This window comes from Triturus cristatus, chromosome 5_1, assembly GCF_964204655.1.
Source record: "Triturus cristatus chromosome 5_1, aTriCri1.1, whole genome shotgun sequence".
NCBI classification, from domain to species: domain Eukaryota; kingdom Metazoa; phylum Chordata; class Amphibia; order Caudata; family Salamandridae; genus Triturus; species Triturus cristatus.
This window is the reverse complement of record NC_140587.1, coordinates 257,513,027-257,532,061: the sequence shown is the minus strand read 5'-3', so window position 1 is coordinate 257,532,061 and position 19,035 is coordinate 257,513,027. Positions and strand designations below refer to the sequence as shown.

The window sequence follows — 19,035 nt, the reverse complement described above, 5'->3', positions numbered from 1 at the left end:
TCACTTTTGTATAATTTCCAATTGAGTAAATCTGCTGCTGGGGTGAGTTTGTGGGCTTTCCAATGCGGATCCACCTTTTAAAGATGTGAACACCCACAGTCCCCAAGTGCGTGGGTATTCACCAATAATGTCCAGGTAGTTTCCCACCACGGAAACGCTTGTGAAGTTGTTTCTGTCAATGTCAGTAGTTTCTTTTCCGCAGAAAAAAATATTTACCTCAGGGAGAAAAAAGCTGAAAAACATTTTTAAGTTTAAACGCACTTTCCCATGACATTTCTGCATGTGGCTATGTAGATCCGTGTCTCAGAGTATTTCTTGAAACCTACCACAGCCGCAGAATCCCAGCTGCACTCCAGGGAATCCTTGTGAATTCCTAAAATGTTGCATTTTTTCTCCAAATATTAGTCATTTTATAGAGAACTCTTCAGGCTAAGGGGAGGATAATTCCTGCAAGCAGCAATGTGGTTTGACACAAACAAACATCTATAGTGGGGACCTCCAGCCTGGATAAAGGCCATCCGGGGATTAAGAGCCACCTTCCTCGAGCTTGTTTATGTTGTATATGCATACAAAAGTCTGCAAGCACAGGAACAATTTGTCCAAGGTTTATTTTTGATGAAAGAAAATTCTGTAGCAAATAAAATGGAGAACAGGGGCTGTATTATCCCAAGTTGCCCAGGGGTGCATCTGTTGTTTGCACCACTGAAGCACTTTCCTGTTTCAGAAAGGGTCACAGATCCTTGCAGGGCTCATGTGCTATGGCTATTTGGTTGCACTGGTGCATAGTCTGCAGGCTCTCAATAGGGTAGTTCCCTCATTTGGATGGGGGTGTGGCCCATGCAAATGAGGGGACACTTTACCATTGTGCCTGCACTCCATTACAGACATGGGGCAGAGGTAAATAAGCTGTTAGGAGGTCGCTGATTGGGTACCACATAGAAGGTAGATCACATGCACTCTACTCGCCCTGAGGGTTCTCCGTGGGAGAGAGGGATGGGTGTCCTAGGACCCCACCAGGCATCACCGTGAAGTTGGGTGCAGTTAAGTACCGCGCCCTCCAGCTGAGGATCACTGTACTTTCTTCAGAGGCCCGTCCCCCTGTGGTAAATAAAATTCCTTTACCGGGACTTAATTTGATATATAAACATAATAAAATAGCTCAGTAAAATGAGAGGCAGAATCCGTGGTATTAGAGGTTCGGAATGGGCTTTATTCCAGTGATCGATTATAATCGGTTGCTCCAAGTTCCATCACCACGGGGGTTCAGGAAGTGAAGTACATACTTTATTGACAAGAAGTAACTTTTATAGTACATACATTACAACAAAGCGAATGCAGTAGGCGTAACAATTGATAAGGAAATTGACGATTTATCTGCGTAACCAAAAATGGGTGTAATAAGGAGTAAAAAGGAACGTAATTGGTTATGATGTCACATATAGGTGGATCTATAAGATAATACTTGGCATAGATGCGCGCGCAGCAGCATGACGTGTAATTGACGTGCAACTAGGGGGTGAAGGGGACTTGACATTTAGCTCTACATGTGGAGACAAAAAGTCTGGGGGGTCAAGTCAACCTAATCCCAAATCATATCTAACATCCTATGTTTAAAGAACTATGTTATCCACGAAAGAAGGACTCTCGGACAGAATCTATTCTATACTGACTGTGCGTGCGTGTACAAGCGTCTAAGTGTCTACACTGAATGCGAGGGGGTAGAAATATTCCATGGTAACAGGACTATGAATTACTTGCATAAGGGCAGAGAAGCCGGGCCTTTTGCTCGGTAACTGGAAGAATGTTTACTTAAACTACTAGGCAGGAATGCATCGGCTGAGGGGGAAGCAGATAATTCGAAGGTGAAATACAGTTCTTGGCAGAGAATAGGCTGATGTCAGGCTTCGTGAGCCGCGCAGAGAATGAGACAAAGTTCATGGTCACAGATGCAGGCTCAGACTGGAGTTTTCAGAGGCAGGAAGCAAGAGGAGTTTGATGACAGAATCAGGGCCTACTTGCCTGGACTGTAAAATGGCATAAGTGAACCATATAAAGCCGGTGGCCTTTCATATTTAGGAATGGAATATCCGGCCTATTCATGGCGGATCTGACAGAGGACATGTTGACGGTGGACGCACATGTATTTGCGTCTTCATAACTGGAACTGGAGGAAACATACATGTACTTGTGACATGCACATAGAACCGTTGGGGTCCAAGATAGGGGACATAACTGACCAGAAAAATCCATATTTCCACATTCCCTCCATGTCCCCTACTTGCCCGTCAAGAGATATCAATCTTCATTAATCCATTGATCTGTTCATATAGCATCATTTGTTCTTCTTTCTTCTTCCGGGATCTTGAATGAGAATCTTGATGTGGAATGCACGATGTGGCACATAGACCACAGATCGCTGGTCCACATTGTAGACATAGACAGCAACTGAATAGTATGAGAAGGCCAATACCTAGGAAGGATAAAACTCTCCATCCCCAGGCTGATACCACACTCCAAAACCAACTGGACCAAGTCCAAGTACCTGGGTTCTGGTGTATCTGGTTTACAATCTTATGAAGGCGAGTTATGGCTTTATATACTGATGGCGAATTTTCTGGTATGAATACGCAGCAGCTTGATCCGATGACCCTACAAGCTCCGCCCCTATCAGCCAGGATGACGTCAAGGACAAGACGATTTTGAAGCACAACAATCCGCATAGCAGACTGCTCTTCCGTTAAATTGCCTAGGGCGGAAATAGTTTCATTTACTACTGCTTCAAGGGTTCTAGTTAATCTACGTATCAGTTTACTATTAGTAACAGTACCTATATAAGGAAAGATGCCTTTATTGAAATCTGTGTATTTTTCCCATGCTGTTTCAGTGTAATCGACAATTGGGAGATCTCTCCGCTCTCTGTTGTGTACTAAATGAATATTTCTGTAATAATCAGGAGGAGCTAGGAAAACAGGTGGCAAAAGGAATGCAATGTAGCAGGTACCATCCCAATCTAGAGGTAGACGCATATATGCAGTCTGACCACATATAAAGTAGGAGTGGCGATAAGCTCTAAATGAAGATTTGCCTTGATCACTGAATTCTACTATAGTAGTGCATTTACTATGGCCCATATGTATGGAACCAACCTTTCTTACACACAATTCACCCTTCGCTGGGAATACTGACATGGTGGGTAAGACTAGTTCAACTTCGGATTCGACATTTAGAATCATGAGATTAGGTGTAAATTTACCTAATCCATATACTTCATTTTCTAGATCAGTTCCTGTTCCTTTGGGGCGACCCTCCTTGTCAGGGTAACAGACTTTGAATAAAACTAGGTTCAGATTTCCCCATACCCAATGATCTTGGTAAACTGCTGTGTCTGAATCTATGGAATTGATTAAACTAAACCATGCTCCACAGGAGCCATTATGTGTAAATGGGTGTGGAAAGAATGGCAGGACTCCTTCATAATTCTGATAGGGAGGGAGCCGACCACACACCCAACAATTGGTGGCATTACTAGTCTGATGGGAATGATGTAACATACTAATGAAAGTGTTATTGCGCAGCGCAAGTCTATAAGACAATTCATGTGGAGGTAAGTCACTAAAAGAATGTTCAGCAGTAACATTATAAACATGTCTAGAAATAGGGTAATATATGTGCAACAATATACTTGCAGTAATTATTAAAAGACTCAAGAAAAACAAGATTAATAATGTCACTATGCAGTGGCTACGCAGTGATTTACAATACGCCTGTTGTTTCAACATTTTCCGCGGCTGTCCATGATTCAGGTCTAGAGGATATATGTCAGAGACAAATTCAACCGCTTCACCTTGGAGAGGACTTAAACAATCAAATTGTCTGACGTTCTAGGCCTCAATTTTACTTTATAGAGTTCGGTTTTAGTCTTTTCAACCAAAGGAAGTTTTGAATCAGTCTGTGAGGGAGTGCAGGGCACAATGTCTATATCCGAGGATAGTCCATGAAATTTCTTGATATGACTTGAATGAATCCAGCCCTTGCGGCCCTCGATCTTCACGGCTGTCCTTGTAGTGAGCAGAACCAACTTGGGTGTCTTCCACCTGGGTTCCAGCTGAGTCTTTCGGTCGAAATTTCTCACAAATACGAGATCACCCGGAACTACGTCATGGGGTTTCACCTCAGTGTTGTCGGGAAAGGCTGCAGCTACCTGTGAACGACAAGATTGTAGTGCAGACATCAAGGAAGCCAAGTAATCTGTCAGCATATTACAGTCAACATCAGTTATTTTGCGTGGTATAGGCGTCCCCCACATATTTGGTGGTCTGCCAAAGATCACCTCATACGGGGATAGCCCTGTTCGAGAGTGTGCTACCATTCTCATGTAAAAGAGTGCAACTGGTAACGCTACTATCCAGTCGACACCTTTCTCTCTGCATATTTTGGACAATCTGATTTTCAGTATCTGATTATGTCTTTCTACGAGACCTGCTGCCTCGGGGTGTCGGACACAGTGGAATTTCCACTGATATCCTAACAGAAGTGAAACATGTTTCATTAATTCGGATGAGAACGGCTGGCCGTTATCTGAGTAGACAACACGTGGTAAACCGTATCGTGGGAAGAATTCTCGAACCAACTGTTTGGCAGTAGTCGGGGCAGTGTAATCTGAAACCGGGTATGCCTCCGTCCAACGGGACAGAGCGCAGACAACTACGAGAACATATCTGAATCCTCGACATCGTTCCATCTGGATATAATCCATCTGGAGCACTTCAAAAGGGTGATCAGGAGGATGAAATCCACCCTGTTCTACGGGAACGCTTTTTCCTGGGTTAAACTGACAACAGATCATACAGGTACGGACTTTTTGTTTGGCTGCTGCTCGTAAATGTTTATTGAACCAAATGTGTTGAATGCTGTCTAGCATAGCTTTTTCTCCTAGATGTGCTGGACTATGTATAGTGTTAATTATAACTTGGACCATTGAATCAGGAAGGAACCATACAGACTTTTCCTTCATCATCCATCCTTGGTCCGTTTGGATCCCTCCTAATTCAGTCCATTTCTTTATTTCGTCTGGTGTAGCATGTGTCTGTATGTCAATTACGTCAAGAGTAGGATCTTTAACTGTCATACACTGTGTCGGGACTATTGTCTTTATCATGTCGGGGGTTTGAGTTTGAGCAGTCTGTTTAGCTGTTCTGTCGGCTAGATCATTGCCTTGGGAAATGATATCAGTAACCTTCGTATGAGCCTTACATTTCATAATTGATATTGCAGTGGGTCGATGTATTGCATCTAATAAGGCATGAATGAGGGGTCCGTGCTGAATGTGGGCACCGTGGGAAGTTAAATAACCTCTCTCTCGCCACAGCACGCCGAAGTCATGTACAACTCCGAATGCATAACGTGAATCAGTGTATATGTTGACTTTTTTATTCGTGGCTTGAATACAGGCTTGTGTCAGAGCGATGAGCTCTGCGGCTTGAGCTGACAAAGTATTTATACGATTAGTTTCAATGACTTCAGTATCTGTTGTGACTGCGTAAGCGGCCACTAACTCTCCTGTACTTGTTCTCATACATGAACCATCTACATACAATGTCAGGTCTGGATCTGACAATGGGACATCGGTTAAGTCTTGTCTGGGTTTTGTCGTTATAGTAATAACTTCAATACAGTCATGAGCTAGTGGGTCTGTTCCGGTTACTGGCAAAAGTGTGGCAGGATTCAATGTGTTACAGCGTCTGATTTCTATATGTGGCTGAAACAATGTAAGTTCGTACCCTGTAAGTCGCGCTATAGTCAAGTGTTGTGTTTGCGTTCTATTTTCAAGAACCTCTACTGCGTGTGGCACTTGAACTGTCAATGGATGTCCTAACACTATGGCATCGCTTTGTCTGATTGCTAAAGCTGTCGCTGCTACTGATTTCAGGCATGCAGGCAAAGCCTGAGCTACGGGATCTAATGTACTAGAAAAATAAGCACATGGTTTGTGTGCTCCTGCTTGTTCCTGTGTGAGTACTGACAAAGCAGTACCTTCGCGTTCTGTAACAAAGAGTGTAAACTGTTTTCTGTAACATGGTGTTGCTAAGACAGGTGCTTGACATAAAGCTTTCTTTAGGCTTTCAAAAGCTTGTGTATGTTCCTGAGTCCAAGGGAGGACAGTCGATGTGGCTGCCTCCTGTGTGGTTAACTGAATGAGTGGTTTTGCTAGAAATGCATACTGAGGGATCCACTGCCTGCAATATGAAGTGAGGCCTATGAAAGCCCGCACCTCCTTTTGTGTCTTGGGTATTGGCATGTTAGCTATTAACTGAATGCGGTCGGGTGTAAGCTGCCTTCCCTCCTTGGACAGCGAGTGTCCAAGATAAACAACTCGCTGGACACAGAATTGCAGCTTAGAAGGGGACACCTTGTGCCCCTTTTCGGCTAGAAATTTTAAAACTGTCAGTGATACTTTTTCACATTCCGGTTCGCTTCTCGCGGTGATCAGCAGATCATCGACGTATTGAAGCAGGGCAGTGTTAACTGGCATGTGGATACTGTCAAGTTCTCGTTTCAGTGCTTGGCTATAGATGCTGGGGCTTTCTGTAAATCCTTGAGGTGCGCGTGAGAATTTAAAGCTACGTCCATTTAAACTAAATCCGAACAAATATTGGCTTTCCGGATCTATTGGGACGCTGAAAAAGGCATTCTTGAGATCAATTACAGTAAAGAATGTTGCTTCAGAATCAATAGCTGTCAGTAATGACGAGATATCTGGGACCACAGGGAATTGTGGCACAATGCACTTGTTTAACTCGCGCAGATCAATAACCAATCGATATACTGGCGGGGCCTTAGGATCTGTTCGTTTAAGAATCGGAATTATCGGTGAATTACATACATTGGAGTCTGTTTCCACAACTACTCCTTGGGCAATGAGCTCGTCAATGATTTGTAGTAAAGCCACTACAGCATCTGGTGGTAACTTGTATTGTCGCATTCGTGGTAGCACCACTCCTGCCTTTAATGTGACTCGATATGGTGTAATATTCATGCAACCAACATCAGTAGGGCCTTGTGCCCATAGATGTGTAGGTAAAGTCTGCAGTCGGGGATCCATGTCTCTAGACACATAGTGACCTTTAAAATCACGTAAAAACAACCTTACTCCTTCCGGAGAACAACATATTATGGCTCCTAGAGCTTTCAGTGTTTTTATTCCTAGCAAGTTTTCTGGACATGATTTAGTAAGCAATAAATCTGTAGTTCGGGTCAGAGGTCCTATCGTAAGTGGAAGAGGCTGTGATACTTCATTAACAATAGGTTTGCCTGAAAAACCAAGGGAAATATTCTGTGAGCCTGAGAGGGGTGCCCCTGGAACTTCACTACGTTTTATAGTTGTTCGACTTGCCCCTGTATCGAGTAAAAATTTTCTATCTTGGCCTAATAATTCACTATGTACATAAGGTCCTTCTTGATCTACAGGTATTTCAATAAGGGGTAAGTCAACTTCCCTCTCTAGGCTAGTTCATGCGTAACGCTGATACTCAGGATATTCATACTGTGCGGTCTGATACATTTGTCGTGTTGTTGTCTGTGTGGCAGCAACAGGCAACGGTGGTGCAGCTGGCACAAACTGTATTGGCTGTTGTGCGGCTGGCATGGCCTGGGCATGCTGCAGAGCTCCTTGTTCATTCTGATCTTGTCTGAGTGGCCGTGATCTTTCTTGTGTTTTACCTATGGCGATATTATGTTTTAAAACTGGACAATCGTGTACGTAATGACCTGGCTTTTTACAATAATTGCATGTCCCTTTTACAGGTCCTACTGAATCGGAATGTGTCATACCCTTTTTATGTCCTTCAGCTGGAACTGTCTGGGAAACTAGCATTTTCATTTTCGTGTCTTTCATGCGTCTGTGTTCATGTTCTTGTTCCTCTCTAATTCTATTGTGATGGTACTGTAACATTTGTAACATTTGTGATGGAGTGTTACCTTGCCAGGTACTCTCGAATTTTAATACTCTATTCTTTACTGGGGGCAGGGCATTTTCTACTAATTTTGTTACAAACAGATGTGGGTATGATTCGCTACTTGCTTTTATGCCACTATTTATACCAAAACATTTTTCAAATCGGGCATAGTAATCACTAGTGTCTTCATCTTGCTTCTGTTTACGGGCTGAAATTGTACCCCAATCTTCCTTTTTCGTATTCAATAAACGTGGCAGTACCTGTACTAATAAACCTGGTAATGCTTTAGTTTTATCCCCAAGTCCTGCTCCTGCAGTTCGGGCCTTTTCTTCCGCTTCTAACACTGACCATTCTATCTTTTGGTCTCCTACCTCCCACTCTTTTTCCTTGAGTTTCTCATAAATACCAGCAGGCATCAATACCTTTAATATTGTCATAATGTCGGGATAGGTATACTCTCCCATGAGTAACATGTCTTTAATTTCTCGGTGAAAACCCGCTGGATCTTTGTCATGACTGGGTACCACTTTCTTCATTTGTAACAATTCTATTTTTGATATGGGCGTATATACAAATACGCGCTTAAACTCGTTGTCCTCGCCTTTTATTGGGTGCACTTCTCGTAAGGGATTCTGTCTATCCATGTGATACGTGGTTCTTTCCTTGACGGGCAATGAGACATGCTCTGCGCATACAAAAAGAATATACTGCTTTCTTGATTCTAGAATTTCTTTAATTAATTTAGTACCTGCACCTCTCCATTTATTCATAAGCAATTCAGTCAATATGTCAGGTAAGGGACCAGGGTCCGAACGCTGACTCCGATATAGTATAATGAGTTGTTGAATCATATAAATCCCAACTAACCTCTGTTCATCTGGGGTGAGATTCAAAAATGTGCGTACTACTGTATCATCACTATATTTTCCGGGACTGTCCACCCAATGGACAGCTGCCCTGGCTAAATCTTGTTCATCCATAGAATCGAGAAAATGATAACCCCTTCGTTCTCGGAGTAGTTTGTCGGCGGTTTGGAACGAATGCTCGTTAGACCTTATATTAATTATAGGTATTTGGAAATTCCTGTTATTATCTGGACATATCGGACGTATCGAGTCAGTAAGACATCTATTACTATTACAAGATCTTCCTCTACCTACATAGGCTATGGTGTCCGACTGTCCCACGGGCAGTCCTGACCCTTCTTCCTCGCTTTGTTCGAACTCGTCTACCTCTAATCTTTCTTCGTGTAGGCGTTCTATTTCTTTACGGATCTTTCGGCACATGGCTATTATACAATTTTGCTTATCATGTCTCCCTTCTGATATATTCTGGCTCCATCTGGTAAGAATTTGCATTGCTTCCGGGTTTACCCCCGGTCGGTCTTGATTTCTGATCACACAATTTATGAGGAAACGTAACAGTTCCCCCTGTATCTCTACTTTCTGGTATTCCATAGCTCTGTTAATACATTCTGGATCTCGCCCTGTTTGGACAAAATGATATATTTTATCTAGATGCGCAGTCATTCCTGGTAACTTCCCTAAATACACTGCGGCTCGTCTGATACGCAATGATGCCAGGGTCATTTCGTCCTCTTTACCGGGCACAGGGTCATATCTGCAATCTATAAGAAGTTCCTTCAGCGTACGGGCACTTATGAGTTTGGGTGTACGTGAATGTGCTGACTCTTGAAAAGTAAGTTTATTTATTCTGGGTGGCGTAGAAAAAATATTGGTAGCACCTCCCGTGGCCCCATCTGGGGTGTCGGGTGTGAAAGGATTCGTTGAACGTGACACAGCAACTACAGGTATGGACACAGCTATAGAAGTAGCTGTAGGAACAGATGCAGAAACAGATGTGCTTGCCGGAACTTGTGACTCGATTTGTTGCTGTAGGGATACGGGTACTGGATCTTGGCGTTGGACCTCCCTGGTATGCGGTCTATGCGGGGCGGAATTAGCATACTCGGGAGCTGCGTCATCTAAATATGAGGAAAGAAAAACATCTTCTGCGGTTCTAGGATGCCCCTTAGGATGTACCTTTATTGGGAATAATGGGGGTGGCAAGTCTTTCGGTATCTCTGGAGTAGCCTTAGGTAATCCTTCGGCCAGAAGGGGATACATACCATTCATAAGGGCATTTCTTTGCCTATCTACTTGTTCTGATTTCACTCGGATACCTTCCTCAATTAATGGATTCTCTCGAACTTTATTTGAACTCTCTTTATTCTTTTCTTCCTGTCTACGTGCTTTTTCTGTGCGTCTATGAGATTCTTTACGCCATAACTCAACGGCGTCTTTCTGTGACTGTCTGACCTTCCTTTTCCATAACTCTTCCTCGACTTTCATGATGCACTCTGCATCCCAGGTTCCCGCTGCGGGCCACCTCTGACTTTCTGGTAATCCCTTGGTGTAGTCTACCCATAAATCAAGAAATAATATAGCGTCTAAGCCATGTTTGTGATACATGAAGTGCCCTGGAGTATCCCTAGGAGGAATAGGGACGGCTTCTTCGAGAACCCCTTTTCTAGTAGTGATCTGTCTTAATTTCGAAAAGAGCGGCATATTGGCAACTGATCCGATACTTAATCTTGAACACACTTAATACAAAAGCACAATAATGAACAACCATTCATACCACAATATGCAGGACGTTTTTTAAACACATTAAACATTAAACATTAAACCTTTAACTGAAACAACAATGATGATCGTCTGCATAACTAATCACCAAGCTTAATTCTTAACAATAACTAGATACTTCGGAATACTTGATATACTGCTAAACAGTACAGATACACTGCTAAAACAGTGCAGACCGGATTTGTGTACCCAAACCCGTCTTGACCGGCACAACCTATGTGCACGTCAGAAATGCCTCCCCAGTAATGGTACTCACCGGGTAGCTTCGGAAACGGAAGGCCTCGGTAACTTGAACTTGAACCGGACTGGACTCGACTCGACTCGTCGGAAACTGGGCTTGACTTCGAACTGGTGGGTCTCTGTATACCTCGGATCTTGCTCTCTCAGCTAGGCTCTGGTCGGGATACTTCGCACTTCTCACCGCCTCGTCTGGGTGTTGATCGCAGTCTCAGTCGCCCCCGCTTGACCGGAGGGAGCTACAGGAAATCCTGCTGGTACGCGTTATTGTCCGTCCAGCTGTGGCAGGAGACCGGGCCTGCAACTCACCGCCGGCGCGTGAGATGAGAAAGTGTCCCTGTTCGGGCGCCATTCATGTGGTAAATAAAATTCCTTTACCGGGACTTAATTTGATATATAAACATAATAAAATAGCTCAGTAAAATGAGAGGCAGAATCCGTGGTATTAGAGGTTCGGAATGGGCTTTATTCCAGTGATCGATTATAATCGGTTGCTCCAAGTTCCATCACCACGGGGGTTCAGGAAGTGAAGTACATACTTTATTGACAAGAAGTAACTTTTATAGTACATACATTACAACGAAGCGAATGCAGTAGGCGTAACAATTGATAAGGAAATTGACGATTTATCTGCGTAACCAAAAATGGGTGTAATAAGGAGTAAAAAGGAACGTAATTGGTTATGATGTCACATATAGGTGGATCTATAAGATAATACTTGGCATAGATGCGCGCGCAGCAGCATGACGTGTAATTGACGTGCAACTAGGGGGTGAAGGGGACTTGACATTTAGCTCTACATGTGGAGACAAAAAGTCTGGGGGGTCAAGTCAACCTAATCCCAAATCATATCTAACATCCTATGTTTAAAGAACTATGTTATCCACGAAAGAAGGACTCTCGGACAGAATCTATTCTATACTGACTGTGCGTGCGTGTACAAGCGTCTAAGTGTCTACACTGAATGCGAGGGGGTAGAAATATTCCATGGTAACAGGACTATGAATTACTTGCATAAGGGCAGAGAAGCCGGGCCTTTTGCTCGGTAACTGGAAGAATGTTTACTTAAACTACTAGGCAGGAATGCATCGGCTGAGGGGGAAGCAGATAATTCGAAGGTGAAATACAGTTCTTGGCAGAGAATAGGCTGATGTCAGGCTTCGTGAGCCGCGCAGAGAATGAGACAAAGTTCATGGTCACAGATGCAGGCTCAGACTGGAGTTTTCAGAGGCAGGAAGCAAGAGGAGTTTGATGACAGAATCAGGGCCTACTTGCCTGGACTGTAAAATGGCATAAGTGAACCATATAAAGCCGGTGGCCTTTCATATTTAGGAATGGAATATCCGGCCTATTCATGGCGGATCTGACAGAGGACATGTTGACGGTGGACGCACATGTATTTGCGTCTTCATAACTGGAACTGGAGGAAACATACATGTACTTGTGACATGCACATAGAACCGTTGGGGTCCAAGATAGGGGACATAACTGACCAGAAAAATCCATATTTCCACACCCCTTCAATGAAATGTGGAGTCGGTTCCAAACTGCAGCTTTGTCCTTCCTTAATGCGCTCTCAGACATTGTACGCCCCTCTGTCCCGTTGCCTTGGCCCACGGTGCTCTCTGTCTGAGGCATGTCCATTGGAACATTTCAATGTTTGGCCTGTCAGAATCACCTCAGACATCAGCAAACCATCTGTAAAAGAGAGCAGTATGACATCAGATCAGTGCTGATGATCACAGCGAGCCGGGGTCAAGGGCCGTAATGTATTTGTGCCGCCAGCAGATTTCTTAGAAAGAGGACAAAAACACTGCAGTCTTGTCCCCTGAGTAAACATTTGAAAAAACACAGTGGACTCAGTCAGTCAATCGAAACACAGTGAAAGCAGAACATAAATAGGATAAATGGGAGGGGGCATGATGTAGACAAGTGTTTGTGAGAGAAGGCCAACGCACCTCTAGAAAATGGAGGAGAAACACAGACTAAAGAAGAAGCACAGGTCTAAGAGCATGTTTAATCGAACTGCAAGGAGAAGCGAGGCAGACAGGTAGGGTGCGGGTAGGAAAATGGATAGGAACTCCTTTCACAGGATTTGTAAGTACTAGTTTGTTTAAAAATGAATTTTGGTGGGTGCTATGCAGCAATGATAAAAAAAAGCAGAAAGCAGGAACTGATGCACTGAAATGAACAGTTTCCCTTTATTATTGTCTGGATGCACTAATGCAAATTTACTTTGGCCTGAAAAATGAATTGGAATATCATTTTAATTTGACTCCTAGCGACAGTAATGAGTAATCTGAAATCCTTGAGGACATTCTGGTCGGCCGGAATTGCCAATACCAGCCAGCATCTCCACTTGGAATTCCTACAATTATTAGTTACACCCCACAGAATTGGGATATCTGTGTGAAATTGTTGTTCTAGAGGGGATTCCGCATAAAATCCACAATTCTGTGGGGTTTGATGCAGACATTTACCATCTGCTCTGTGAGTGCCCCTGTGTGGGAGGAGGGGTGAGGATGGGAGGGTGATGGAAAGGGTGGGGAGAAGGAATGGAGAAGATGTCGACTAGCAGCGGGACATACCTTGGCTGAGGGTTGGGTGGTGGCCAAGAAACTGATCGACCTGCCTTTCAGCCATTTCTGAAAGCGATTGTGCGCACCTACATTTTCAACTGGAAAAATCCGGTCCAGTGTTCCTGCACCTGAAAGATCTGGGTGCGGAAACACCAACCAAAATATAATTGTGTGCACGGAAATCCTACACTGGAATTCTGCTCCACACTACTAAGGGTCTTAAACATGTTTGCTCAAGCTGGCCAATGAATAGCCTCATCTGTGTTCTTGTAGGTGTCACTCAAGAATTGATCACTAGGATTAAAATACAACATTTTCAGTTTTTCACTATTTCATAATATTATCTTTATATTCTGAAGTAATTTGTATTTGGTGCTTGCAGGTCAGAAATGCACCAGTTCTGGTCTTCTTCCACAACAGTCCCAGTGACTATAGCGGCAAAGTGCAAGCAATGGTGGATGGATCATACCTAGCGGCTGTGGGAGATATTATTGTCGTCACTGCAAGCTACAGGGTTGGAATCTTCGGTTTTCTTACCACAGGTGAGTCTGACCTATTCATTTTGCAAACTTAGTCCCATTTGTGGGCCAACAGGGAGAGATGAATCTGCAGGTTTTAATAAAAACTATTTACTTTTACCTCACTTTCTTCCTTCATTTCTGCAAAATGTGTACCCTCTTCCTACAAATATTCATTAGGTATTTACTTGTTCCCCACATCTTTGTTATCAGTGTTATCTTATGTCATCTTACTATCTGGTTAGAGTATTTTGCCAATTGTGTCTATCTCCCACTGCTTCTGCCTTTTTCTTGACATTTCTACACTTTATCCTTGATGTTAACGTATGGTGTATAGATGCTATAAAAATTATGTTTAGAGGTGATGGAACATTGAATCTGCTTTCGATGCAGCCCAGGCCCTTATGGGGTCATTCATGTAATTTACGTAAATGGGTCGCGACACTGCTCGTCATGCTGCAAATAACCCCAAAGGATTCTGGATAGTGTAGTGGCTACGGTGAGTACGCCTACGCCACGAGTATATAGAAATATAATGCCATCCCTGGACACGTGTTTCGAGGTAATTGCCTCTCGTCAGCAGGGAGCAGGTAGGTATGCGGGGTGCCGATGACTGCCATATATATAGGTAAAATACCTTCCAAGGCGCGCAGGTGCAGACACCGGGCTCGTCAGCCAAAGTCGCTCGAATGAGCTATTAGTAATTTACGTAAATGGGTCGCGACACTGCTCGTCATGCTGCAAATAACCCCAAAGGATTTTGGATAGTGTAGTGGCTACGGTGAGTACGCCTACGCCACAAGTATATAGAAATATAATGCCATCCCTGGACACGTGTTTCGAGGTAATTGCCTCTCGTCAGCAGGGAGCAGGTAGGTATGCGGGGTGCCGATGACTGCCATATATATAGGTAAAATACCTTCCAAGGCGCGCAGGTGCAGACACCGGGCTCGTCAGCCAAAGTCGCTCGAATGAGCTATTAGTAATTTACGTAAATGGGTCGCGACACTGCTCGTCATGCTGCAAATAACCCCAAAGGATTCTGGATAGTGTAGTGGCTACGGTGAGTACGCCTACGCCACGAGTATATAGAAATATAATGCCATCCCTGGACACGTGTTTCGAGGTAATTGCCTCTCGTCAGCAGGGAGCAGGTAGGTATGCGGGGTGCCGATGACTGCCATATATATAGGTAAAATACCTTCCAAGGCGCGCAGGTGCAGACACCGGGCTCGTCAGCCAAAGTCGCTCGAATGAGCTATTAGTAATTTACGTAAATGGGTCGCGACACTGCTCGTCATGCTGCAAATAACCCCAAAGGATTCTGGATAGTGTAGTGGCTACGGTGAGTACGCCTACGCCACGAGTATATAGAAATATAATGCCATCCCTGGACACGTGTTTCGAGGTAATTGCCTCTCGTCAGCAGGGAGCAGGTAGGTATGCGGGGTGCCGATGACTGCCATATATATAGGTAAAATACCTTCCAAGGCGCGCAGGTGCAGACACCGGGCTCGTCTGCCAAAGTCGCTCGAATGAGCTATTAGTAATTTACGTAAATGGGTCGCGACACTGCTCGTCATGCTGCAAATAACCCCAAAGGATTCTGGATAGTGTAGTGGCTACGGTGAGTACGCCTACGCCACGAGTATATAGAAATATAATGCCATCCCTGGACACGTGTTTCGAGGTAATTGCCTCTCGTCAGCAGGGAGCAGGTAGGTATGCGGGGTGCCGATGACTGCCATATATATAGGTAAAATACCTTCCAAGGCGCGCAGGTGCAGACACCGGGCTCGTCAGCCAAAGTCGCTCGAATGAGCTATTAGTAATTTACGTAAATGGGTCGCGACACTGCTCGTCATGCTGCAAATAACCCCAAAGGATTCTGGATAGTGTAGTGGGGTCATTCATGCTCTGAGGGTGAGTGTTTACTCCTTCTTGGCTATTCTCTGCTTTGATGACGACATATCAGCTAGCTTAACTAGGGGCATCCTCCGCTCCTAGGTCATGTCATCTTCCACTCATAGGAGGGGGGTAGGATCGCTCCTCCTGCTTCCTGCCCCATGTCGATGCAAACAGCACCAGGCTCTGTGTTCTATCTACAGCATGTGGGCCTGCTTCCAAAAGTGGGGTTCAAGTGACCACCATTCTCATTGTCGGGTATGGGTCCGGCCATAGGCATGCCCTAGTGGGTACTGTTCATTCGTCCATCGTCTTAAGGCCTATTGACTAACATTGTCACAGATGAGCAGCTATGTTACCATGAGTGGTTTACTCTTTTCCTGTCAATGTCCTTTTGTGTACATGGCAGCCGATAGTGATCTTTGTGTAGCTGGACTTCTAAAAATGTGATTAGTCTCAGTGATCACAAAGGAGTCAACTAGGGTTACAAACAGGAGTGGAGGGGAAGTAATTGCAACACCTGTTGACCTCTGAATGACATAAGTGCTCAACCCTTCCTGCACCACATCAGAAGAGGAGAGCTCTTTGAAAGAGATTCACCGGTTCTCTCTATATTTTACAGCATCTACTATCAGGTTGGCCTTTGCACTTGAAATGTTGGCAGACTTGCCCCAACCAGATTCTGGGCCAGTAAACTATCATTATGGAACAATACTTGAAATGGCAATATAGCAGTGCAGGTGCTCACGGTCTCAGAGTACCTGTTTGATACTGGAAGTGCTGGTATTCTCGATTTGCAATCCTGCTGAGAAGTATTGATACTTTTCCTTTCAAATTACAGAAGGGCATCTACTCACTCACTGAGAATACCTGGCCGTGTATAGAGCAGCCTTTGCAAGATAATAGCTATTCAAGTAGTAAGCCGTGGCCAATTTCCTTCAACCTAAACTGGTCAAAACCTAGACCTTTGCTCAGGGACCATTTCATATATCATTTACCTCTGTCATTACATGATGCCAAATACTAGAGATGGGGTAGATACTGCACCTCCTACATCCTATGCTTCCCACTCACACACACAAACACTTTCTTCCACCCATCCACTCACAAGAGCACATACCCACACCCACCCAACCTCATGCACACTCACACCTATCCATTCACAAGTGTGCACACATACACCTGCCATTCCCAAGCACATACACATGCACAAACACATTCACAACATATAAGCAAGGATGGCTATACCTTAGTACATACACACATGCATCCAACATTCAAGAAGCACTTACTGGACTGCGCATAGACTTCAGGAGGTGGAAGGGAGAAGCAGGAATGCCTCCATGGTTGCTGGAGGCTTTGGGAAGGAAGGGACTGAAGATCCCGTCACCTGCTCCCATTAGCTGATCTCGTCATGGGCCAGCCATGAGAAGAGGACCTTCCCTTGCTCCTCACAGAGATAGATGGGGTTAGTGGGAGTAGCTGACCCCACCCCACTCTGTGATGAGGTGTCACTGAATGAGGTGTCACTGATAGACAGTGTCAGACCTGCCAGTAGTAGGGTAGTCTTCCCCCAAACCTTTTGCCTTTCACTTCCCTTTTTTTGCTGATCTCGATTTGGTTGGCCTTAGGCCCAAGTTCTTGTGTTTTCTCCTTTAAGCATGATAGAATTGGCTTACAGCCAATTGACATATTTAATTTACTAATAAGTCCCTAGTAAAGTGGTACTACATGTATTCAGGGCCTATAAATTGAATGCTACTAGTGAGCCTGCAGCACTTATTTTGCCACCCACTTAAGTATCCTTTTAAACATTTCCCAAGTCTGCCATTGCAGCCTGTGGTTTTAAACTGCCATTTCAACCTGGCAAAATAAACCATTTTTCCAGGCCTAAACCTACCATTTTGATACATATAGGCCCCCCCCAGGGTAGGCCCTAAACAGCTCAGAGGGTAAGGTGCAGGGCATTTAAAAAGATGGACATCTACATTTACTTTTACATGTCCTGGTAGTGAAAACTCTTAAATTCTTCTTTTAGCTCTGTTGCAAGGCCTGGCTCAACAATAGGAAAACATTTGGTTAATGTATTGCATTTAATAAGTGATACATTTCAATTGGAAGCAAGTAGGAATATCAAGTTTGGAGTCTAAAGAATTGTAATTTAAAACCCTCTTGAATGGTAAATTCGGATTTTAAGTCTCAATTCTGAAAATGCCACTTTTAGAAAGTTGGCATATTGTTTTCTCAACCATTTGGTCCCTCCAGCCTGTATCCTGGGTCACATGAGTAGGTAAACTGTCAGCTGTCCATAGTGTATGGCCTTAAAACAGTGAGACAGAGTGGAAATAGGTGGTGGCAGAATGGGCCATCTCTGACTTTATTAGGGGGGAGGAGCTGTCACTCACCCCACTTGCACATCAGAAAGACTGCCCAGTACACTCACAAAGGGATTTGACAGTAGTCTTTTGTGACCCCAGACTAGCTGGGGCAGTCTGGGGTTCCAAACACCTCTGGGGGTGGAAATCTACGGAACTATTTCCTACTTCAAAGTGGGCATCAGGTACAAATAATGGCCCCCAGACCGAACACTGCAATACACCTCTGGACCTATGGAAGACTCAGAAAGGACTGATACTCTGCTGCCTGAGTGAAAAGGACTGCACCTGTCTCTTGATCCTAGTACCACCAGAGTGACTCCAAGGATTATTTGGCTGGCCTTCTGATCAGAGCCTCAGGGACAAAAAAGGATCCCACCACCTTGAACCCAGCACCTGGAATTTATCTGTTGTGCGTCTTGCTCCCCAAATGGTGCCACCCTAATCCAGGACCCTTGGAAGTGGGCCTGAAGGTGCTCTGCCAGCCGAGCTATTGTGCTGTGATTAAACCCGACGCAACGTAATGCATCTCCTCACAGCTGTTTTGGAACCACTAAAGTACAATGCATTCCCCTTCCCAGCCTGCATCTTCCTCGGAAACGTTGCTGCATGACACATCCTCCACTTAGGCCTTCGTATTGCAAGCCCTTCGTCAACGGCATCCTCGGCAATGACACAGCCACAAGCCCTTTGTCGATGGCATCCTCGGCAATGACACAGCCACTTATAAGTGTGCATGTCTGTTTGGCCGGACAGTCCTAGGCCAGCCAAACAGACTTGCGCACTTATGTTTCTCCAACCTAGCTGTGTTTCACAGCCGA

At 44.4% G+C, this 19,035-nt stretch overlaps 1 protein-coding gene across 1 annotated transcript in view; it reads left to right on the top strand.

Moving 5' to 3' along the window:
- Positions 1 to 19,035, top strand: part of TG (thyroglobulin) — a 660,241-nt gene that overhangs the window by 384,705 nt on the left and 256,501 nt on the right. The window contains exon 40 of the mRNA XM_085604890.1: positions 13,799 to 13,958. Coding sequence (XP_085461016.1) covers positions 13,799 to 13,958 — 160 coding nt within the window. The remainder of the gene's footprint in view (positions 1 to 13,798; positions 13,959 to 19,035) is intronic.